We start from the raw sequence: 8,834 nt of genomic DNA on the forward strand, positions 1-8,834 counted from the left end.
TAAACCTCTTAATTAATTACTGTTGAGTCCAAGTACCGTTTTATTTATTTGGTGTAACTATCTTGACAAGACATGATAGGATTGTTCACACTTGTTTGTAGACACACACTGCTCTGTTATTCCTCATAAGGAGACACTGGATCCCTTAGACATGCCTTAATGATGATGCATTCTTGTCTTTGCCTGCCCCATGACACAGGAGATAAGGATGCTCAGTGCTCTCATCTCATTTCCTCTATGACTGCTGCTGATAATACCAACACTAAAATAACACCAGTATGGCCAGTGGCTTGAACATTAGGATAGATAGATGTCTTTTCCTTTTCACGTCAGTCTTCCCAAACAGAGAACAACAAAAAGGTGGTTGCTTTGCAGTTACGGTTAAACTCATGTCATCTACCCACCCATAATGCAAGTTACACCCTTCCTGTTTTGCTAAGCCAACTGTCTAAAATCTGTCCCAGTACTAACCACATTCACACACCTGCCCCCTTTTGTATCTTCTTCTTTGATGAGCCACCCTCTCAGCAACAAGGTGGCATGCACATAACTCCCTCTTGGAGCATCATTCAGTTGTAATCTGTGTCTCATAGTGAACATTTGGTGAGAGCTCGGCGCCGGTTTGCCAAGGCTGGCAGCCGTGCCCAGTTATTATTTCACCTGTCAGCCTCTCCAGATTCTCAGCGGGCCAGGAAGCACTCGCTGGTTGGTAGAGGTGGGGAGCTGAGAGGAAAGAAGAGGGGAGAGTCGTGTCCTATCTGTGTCTCAGTGTTTATCTCAAGCTCCCTCTCCACCCTTACTTTGACAGTTTCGGTCAGATCAGAGGTGTCACGGTGAAAGAGATTATTTGCCCATTTCTGCCACTTATTGTACCTGTTAGTCAAGAGAAAAGCAAAATCAAAGAAACAGAAAGCCTTTGAAGCAAATGTCAAGCATATTGCAGCAGTCCCTTTTTTTTTTTTTTTGAAGAATAACAGCTTTTAAAAAAATTATATATCTCCCAAATGACTCACCTTTGCAGTTTCTTCTGTTACTATCTGTTTATTAAATAACCTCCTAAATTTATTCATATTTTGGCCTCTACATTTTTTACCATGGGAATCAAGTGTAACTCTTACCCCTTTATATCGGATAAAACTACTGACTGAATCTACACTATATTACCAGAAGTATTTGCTCGTCTGACTTCACACACATGTGAACTTGAGTGACATCCCATTCTTAATCCATAGGGTTTAATATGATGTCGGCCCACCCTTTGCAGCTGTAACAGCTTCAACTCTTCTAGGAGCACTTTCCACAAGGTTTAGGAGTGTTTATGGGAATTTTTCACCATTTTTCCAGAAGCGCATTTGTGAGGTCAGAAACTGATGTTGGATAAAGAGGCCTGGCTCTCAGTCTCCGCTCTAATTTATCCCAAAGGTGTTCTATCGGGTTGGGGCTGAGCCCAATTCCTGAAAAACAGCACCATAATCCCCCTCCATCAAACTTTATGCAGTCAGACAAGTACCGTTCTCCTGGCAACCCCCAAACCCAGACAGAGAGGCATGACTCGTCACTCCAGAGAACACGTCTCCACTGCTCTAGAGTCCAGCAGCAGTGTGCTTTACACCACTGCATCCGATACTTTGCATTGAGCTTGGTGATGTAAGGCTTGGATGCAGCTATTCAGCAATGGAAACCCATTCCATGAAGCTCCCTACGTACTGCGATTGATTCTGCAGAAAGTTGGTGACCTCTGGACACTACACGCCTCAGCATCCACTGACCCCGCTCTGTGATTTCATGTGGCCTACCACTTCGTGGCTGAGTTGCTGCCATTGCCAATTGATTCCACTTTGTTATAATCCCACTAACAGCTGACTGTGGGATATTTAGTAGTGACAAAATTTCACAACTGGACTTGTTGCACAGGTGGCATCCTATCACGGCACCACACTGAAATTCACTGAGCTCCTGAGAGCGACCCATTCTTTTACAAATGCTTTTGTAGAAGCAGTCTGCATGCCTACGTGCTTGGTTTGATACACCTGTGGCCATGGAAGTGACTGGAACACCTGAATTCAATTATTTGGGTGGGTGAGTGAATATTTCTGGCAATATAGTGCATATGTCCCAATGATGGTCATACTCTGCAGTCCCTTCCAATTCCCCATTGATGTCTATAAATGTAAAATAATACCTAAAGGCAGATTATTGAGTCAGTATTACTCAGTTTCTCTCAAATGAGTGGTCTGTTTCTGATAAACAAGAAGGACACTGGTCTAGAATTTAATGAGGATATAGATGTGGGATTTAGTGACTGTCCTTATTTCAGCTTAGCCCCCTGTGGACAGCTTTAGGCCGGCTGTAGGGGTAAATGCATTCAAACACAAGTGCAGCCGTTATTCAACTCAGGCAACACAGGATAAGCTTCTCGCTGTCTTATTTTATGCCTGGTGAGTCATGACTTACATAATTTTAGTTTTTTTTATTCCAAACGTATGACTTGCTCATACTCCTGGTTCGTGTGCTACATTGGTTGGGCTAAAATGCCACTTGCAGGGTATTAACATCACCAACGAGTAGAACACAAACCATCATGTGCAGGGCATCACCTTTAGTCTTACCCCAGTATATCTTACTGCTGTACCTGCCTCATGGCACTAAGAACTTTATCCTTTTCAACATTTACACTTTAGTCTGGTGCACAACAGGTCAGTCTGTGCCTCTTCACAAGGATGTTTAGCCCAGCAAGCTGTCACAGTGGGTCAGATAGACTGAAGTTCAGTAGGAGGGAGGTAAAATATGCAGATTCACAGATGAAAAGAAAACTTTGTTTTGAGCAGATGCTGAAGTGGACATGCTGAAGGAGACTGGGCTGTGGCAAGAGTAAACCCTGAGGGGGAAGCGTCAAGGAATTAAAGATTGTTCAAGTGGAGGGAGTTTGTCAAAGCACGTGGTCTTTTTCCCTTTTTTTTTCCTTCTCCTTTGGACAGTTCTAATAATATAAGCACCTCTTAGACACAGAAATAACAGCCTGGAGAAAACTCTACCACATTTCCACATGGCAGAGACAGCTAGCTTAAGGAGGAAGGCAGCCATAGCTGTGGCCCAGATTGACTTGACAGTGCTGTAGTGCAGGATGCCTGCCCTGACCACTTCCTCCACATATGGCAGGGATTCATCTCTGGGGTGCTCGAATAAAGAGCAGAAATGTAGTATAACATTGTCACCATATGACAGCAGTACTTGCAAGCTGAGAGAAACAGTACAAAGGGCTGGCAAGCAACCAAAGGCATTTGTTCACTGGCTTCATACTGCCCCCTTCTGCATCTTTTTGGGTAATGCATTAACAGTCTTCCCACCGTTACTGTCTTCTGACTAAAAATTAATTCAGATAGTGGTCATTTAGAGATAAAACACTTTACTAAACATGCCAGGTTTAAAAGGGAGCATAGCATTGATGATGTTTTTTGAAATAGAGTGCAAGTGAAAGTAGCTTTTAGGGAATGCTGTTTTTAATGCATTAAAATTTTATATGGTGGTGTGATGTGAACAATTGTGTCCTTCTGTCTCTAATTATCAGGGCCAGGCCGACCTGCTAAAGCACGCAAAGAGCGAGGCGCTGGACACTCTGCGTCAGATCCACTATGCAGCTCAGTCCTGTGGCCTCAGTAAAAATGGAGCAGCTTCCCCACAGCTTCAGCACCATCCTCTCCACCAGCCGCAGCAGATACAGCAACAGCCTCAGGCCAAGACCCACCCACCTCCTCCACTGCTGTGCCAGCCCCAGAATCAGCTCCAGTCTGAGACCGCACCTCAGGCTTATATTCACCCCCATCCCCAGCAATATCCCCCGTTGCATCCCCAGCTGTCAGCCCCTCCTCTGGTCCAAACTGTTGCAAAACCACCTGCCTATCCTCAACCGCCACCGCTACCCCAGCACCATTTTCAGTTCCAAAACCAGCAGCAGAGGGCAGCAGGACCTCTGGACACCATCTCTGAGAAAGAAAAAGAGACGGTCAGTGACAATCCTGCAGGATCCTGCTGACCCACTGCCTGTGCCCACAGAGAATCCTTCCCAAAGAGAGACAGTGAGATAGAGAAGCAGAAAGGTGTCGAAAAAAAGCAGGAGGCCAGTAAAGAAAGGGAGATGGAGGAAGTTGCAGAGAGATTGAAAGAGATGATGATGAGAAGGAAGATTCGTCGTGTTAGAAGCGAGACACAAGTTTGAGAGGTGAGATGAGTTGACCAGAGATCTGAAAGAGAAGAGAGATGCTACATTTCAGCCACAAATAGAAAGCAAAATGATAACAGCTGGAAACTGAGTTCTCTATTTCTGCATAGGAATGTCTTCAGTAGTTGCATCAGTGAGTTAGGTATCCCTGTCTCTCTCTGGGCAGTGCTATTTTCAAACCCCTCCACTATGTACTCTAGCTCTGTGGGTACAGGCTTTACCTCACGTTGGCATTTAATGCCACAGTTTTGCCTTTTTATTTTCAGAGACTCCTTGGCATGTCTTTGAGTGTTTATTTCCTCACATTCACACTCTCCCTCCTCCATCTAAGACATACAGCAAATGCTCACTTCTTTTGATGAAGAGGAGGCCATTTTAATTTTAGTGGCACAAAGTAGAGCAGCTCTACTAGTCTGTAGGAGTCACAAATGGCCATTTCAGCACAAAATAAGGAGCTATGGCGCTAAAATAGAAAAGATACTGCAGCTCGTTATGTGTTAAGTCACACCAGTCTATTTTTGCTGATGTCAATCTTCATCAGGCCCTGCGGATCTCTAATGTAATTTCTCTTAGGGTTTAAGTTCCCCGGCATTGTTGGACACTCCCCCACACAATCTTTTTGTCTCCTTCCCGGGGGGGGTATGTATATGATGTTATGTGTGTTGATGTCCTGGTCCCTAGGATGGAGCTAGCCCACATCGTCAAGTGGTGGAGTTCACCAATCAGTCACAACTGGAATGTTTGACCTTTCCCGTTAGAGGTCAAAGATCATCAGGAACATGATACTGCTGTCTATAAGAATAAAGTGACTATAGATGTAAAATGTATGCAAAGTGTATGAAGGGAATATATATTGCTATAATAATTCTCAGCCGTTAATGATTGATATTATTATAACTGTTGTTAGTTTTATTGATATTCTAATTATTTTTTAACATTACTTCCACATACACAGTGATTTGACACCTGTTGTTCTGTGGTGCAGATCAAGACAACCAGTGCATGTGGGGCTGGAACGAAAGTTTAGCTTGACACGTGTTTCACTTCAAAGTGAGTGTGGATTCTGTAAGAGCTCCTTTAAGTGGCCCATTAAACTGGTTTCATTGTTTTTTCCTGTCTCCTCTTGTTCATTTACCAATTATTAATCATTCAAATAGATACACGTGCAAATTTATTGCGATAAAGGGATATCAAATATGTCTATTCTTGGCAGTTTTGCTCAAAAATTTAAACTGATATTTTTCTGAAATTGTTTTTACTGTGCGGGGTCCGCACGCAGTGGCATTGTTTTTCTTTTTCTTTTGTATTCCAAACAGACCTAGCAATTTCAAAGCAGCAATCAATACAGCTTGACAAAAGCGCATTGTAATGCACAGTCAATTCTCAATCGATCTTAAATGATTTTCTTATTACTAAAATAGATCTGAGCCGTTTAGTTCACCATGAATGTTATAGCAATGCTTCCTGTTGTCCATAAGATGGCAATAAACATTAAGTAAATGGCCGTGAGGATAAGAAAACAACGATCAAGAAGTCAATATTGTCTTTCAAGTGCTATCCTGTTATTTTTATTTGTTACAGCAAATTTTTTCATGATTTGTAGAGCAGAGCATGTGGGCACAGCGATGTGGCTGAAAATGATTTATTCTTTTTTTTCAAATACAACAGCCTTTAAGGTCTTTTCCAGCCATGTGCTCTGTAGGAATAAGAAAATATACAAATTGAATAAAGTCCATACAACCTCATTAGCATGGCCTTTGAATGAACTTGTCATTAGAGCAGAGGAAGGGCATTAGGGTTTATATATATATTTTTTTATTTTGAGCTCACTAGACACATTTACTAATTGACTTTAGTCCCTCACCAGTCATTGTAAAGGTATGTCTTAATAAACCTTTAGCATGCAGCTACAAAGACATACCTGTAGTTCGTCAAAGGTCCACTCAGGTACCTTGGAGATGACCTGCAGTAGGACACTAATTAATGGCAGCGAGCTTGACAGCAAACTTCAAATGAGCAAGGACCAGAAAAAAAAATAGATTCAGTGGTTTTGTTTCACGTTTGTCACTGGCCTAAATGACGTCCAGAGGACTGATGGGATGGACAGCACAGGACAATATAAAATAGACTCATTTTTCCCCCTGGGACCAGATGACTCCCCTTCACACAACCGAGCAGATGACGTGGTTCCCCTCCAAGTTCCAACAGGCTGCTGGGATGGAAATGAATAGCAGGGTAAGACAGCTTAAGTTTCATTATTGTTTCTAATTTTCATGGATTTACCTTTTTTTTTTTTTTTTTTTTTTTTGCATTTTTAAATTGCCTTTTCTTCATTAGTGCCCTTTGGTGCTCCCAAATGTATAAGCGGCTGACTCAAAAGTGTTTTCCTACACTGGCATCCGTTCTTCAATTCTCAGGTGTCTGGAAGAATACATTTCATTTGATGTATTTTATTATGAAGATTTACAGCTGCATGTTTTATAGTGGAAGCTGTTTTACCATGTCAGTAAGCTCCAAGGGTGCTTGGTAACATAGTGATGCTCTTTACAATGTTTGGCTCAGTTAAGAGTGGCTCTCTATATATAACTGGTAAATTAAAAAACTGGGACACATTTGGACAAGTGATGAGGATTGTAGTCATGGGTACTGATGTGTTCTTATTTCTTATAGTAATTAACTTACGTAGTATAAATAGTGCAATTTGTCTTTTATGTTTCTTTTATATTTATGTAAATGTGCTTTCATTCAGTTCTATATCCCACAGTGATGATATGCGTGTCAAACAGGCAAATTAGCACATTATCTTTGGCTATGCATGTTTATTTTAAGGCATATAAACTTTATAAAATCAAAAAAGTAATGCACTAAATGGGGAATGTTTGCACTGTGTGGAATATCTCTCTGTAGATTAAAATTTAAGCTTACTAATATGGTACAGGGACTAGTTGATACTGACTGACAAGTTTTATTATCTTTGTCTAGAATTCATGTCAGCATCATCTTATTTTAAATTTAGTGATTCATATTTATTAGGCATTGGAGTTTCTCCATGAAACTTCATGTTAACATATACTTCAAATCTGTATATTTTTTTTAATTTAAATTTGCATTCATAGTGTTTTAATCCTGATCATATTCTTAATCTAATTTCTCTGAATGACCAGAAAGCCCTGGTGTTGGTCTTCCTGCTGCTGCTATCTCAGCTGGCCTGTGATGCTCACAGTGTGTCCGAGTGCTGCAGAGAACCATCCCGTCCCTGCCGCCTCCATGTGTTGCTGTGTCGCACAGGCAGCAAGGGATTGGGTGGGGCCCTCACAGGAGATGCGGCCGCTGGGATCCTCACTCTGGGCAAACGAAAAGAGGACGAGCATCGCTTGCAGAGTCGACTCCACCAACTCCTCCATGGCTCCAAGAACCAAGCAGCAGGAATTCTGACTATGGGGAAGAGAACCAGAGAGAGAGCCGGGGAGCAGTACTTGGACTGGATGGCTCAATCTGGAACGACCATTATGACCCCCCTGCCTGTTTGAAGCTAATCAAATGAAAACTGGGACTTGGAAAAAAAGTCAAAAGTGCAAAGTGATGTTGCACAAAATTTATACTTTTTTGCTCAGAAATAATTTTGTGATTTTCTTTGAACCCTCCTTTTTGAATGTGATGTTCAAATTTTAGGAAGATATTCTATATTGTACATATATGTAAAAGGCTCTGTGATGTAATAAAAAAAATCAAAGCTGATCAACTTTTAATGTTCATGACACTCTATACCAAGAGGTCACAACATGAGATTTATTGAGAGACTAAAGCATTAGCTATCTGAAATCACTTAAGCATTTGGCAGACAGCAAATGCAGTAATGATCATTATTGCATCGTTAAGGCTAATGTTGCATTAACCCAAAAATAAATGAATAGTTATATGCAAGCTGTTCTTCTGATAAAGACTGATTGGATCTGAGACCAGAATAGAAAAAAGACTGCTGTGTTCGCCTGTAAGCACAATCCATCGGCCACACCCAAGGTAAAGGTTGCCAGCCACCACTGCCTGTAGGGTGCTTCAGGACTCTTAGTTTTCATTTTGATTGGTCAGAGTGCAGTATAGTGAAAATATAGGATTCCTGTAGCTACAGAGAGAATCTAACAAAGCAGAAACAGTCTCCTTAAGAGGTATTCATTTCTAAGGCATCTAAAACTAGTCTGCTGACTTGAAATATTGGCACACACACACACCCGTATAATAACATTTTAAGATGGACTGCTGCTCACAAACAATGCCAGACACCTGACTCAAACTCAATCTGGCTAGTTGCTTTTTCAAGGATTTTTATATCTGCCAAACTGACACAGAGACAGATAAAATTAAAATCTGTCCAACAAAAATCATGTCTGATAAAAAAAAAAAAGGGGGCTTTGTTAATAAAATTAGAAGTTTTCATGGATATGTATTTATTTGCATAACCAATACAGTGCATTTGTGTGCACAACAGCTTCATGCTACCATATGGAACCTAGAGGAAATGGTAATAAGTGGCAATGTAACACAAAGAACCAGTGAACGCTGCTATTTCGAGGTCGGTTTGTGTATATAGGTTTTTACTGCATCTGTTATGACAACT

The 8,834-nt window shown here is 41.3% G+C and overlaps 2 protein-coding genes across 2 annotated transcripts in view; both read left to right on the forward strand.

Moving 5' to 3' along the window:
* Positions 1 to 5,328, forward strand: part of LOC115784560 (inactive phospholipase C-like protein 2) — a 67,114-nt gene extending 61,786 nt beyond the window's left edge. The window contains exon 7 of the mRNA XM_030735831.1: positions 3,569 to 5,328. Within this exon, the coding sequence (XP_030591691.1) occupies positions 3,569 to 4,033 (465 nt within the window). The 3' untranslated portion in view covers positions 4,034 to 5,328. The remainder of the gene's footprint in view (positions 1 to 3,568) is intronic.
* A 1,042-nt stretch (positions 5,329 to 6,370) lies between these two features.
* hcrt (hypocretin (orexin) neuropeptide precursor) lies at positions 6,371 to 7,749 on the forward strand. Its single transcript, XM_030736576.1, has 2 exons — positions 6,371 to 6,454; positions 7,384 to 7,749. The coding sequence occupies exons 1-2, from the start codon at positions 6,371 to 6,373 to the stop codon at positions 7,747 to 7,749; spliced, it is 450 nt and encodes a 149-aa protein (XP_030592436.1).
* Positions 7,750 to 8,834: the final 1,085 nt, after the last annotated feature.

Source organism: Archocentrus centrarchus, chromosome 8, assembly GCF_007364275.1.
Source record: "Archocentrus centrarchus isolate MPI-CPG fArcCen1 chromosome 8, fArcCen1, whole genome shotgun sequence".
Taxonomy (NCBI): domain Eukaryota; kingdom Metazoa; phylum Chordata; class Actinopteri; order Cichliformes; family Cichlidae; genus Archocentrus; species Archocentrus centrarchus.

Excerpts from the sequence above, each read along its gene's own strand:
- hcrt (XM_030736576.1), top strand. The coding sequence starts at position 6,371 with ATGACTCCCCTTCACACAACCGAGCAGATGACGTGGTTCCCCTCCAAG. Across the intron at positions 6,455-7,383 it reads GGATGGAAATGAATAGCAGG|AAAGCCCTGGTGTTGGTCTT; the intron begins GTAAGACAGCTT and ends CTGAATGACCAG.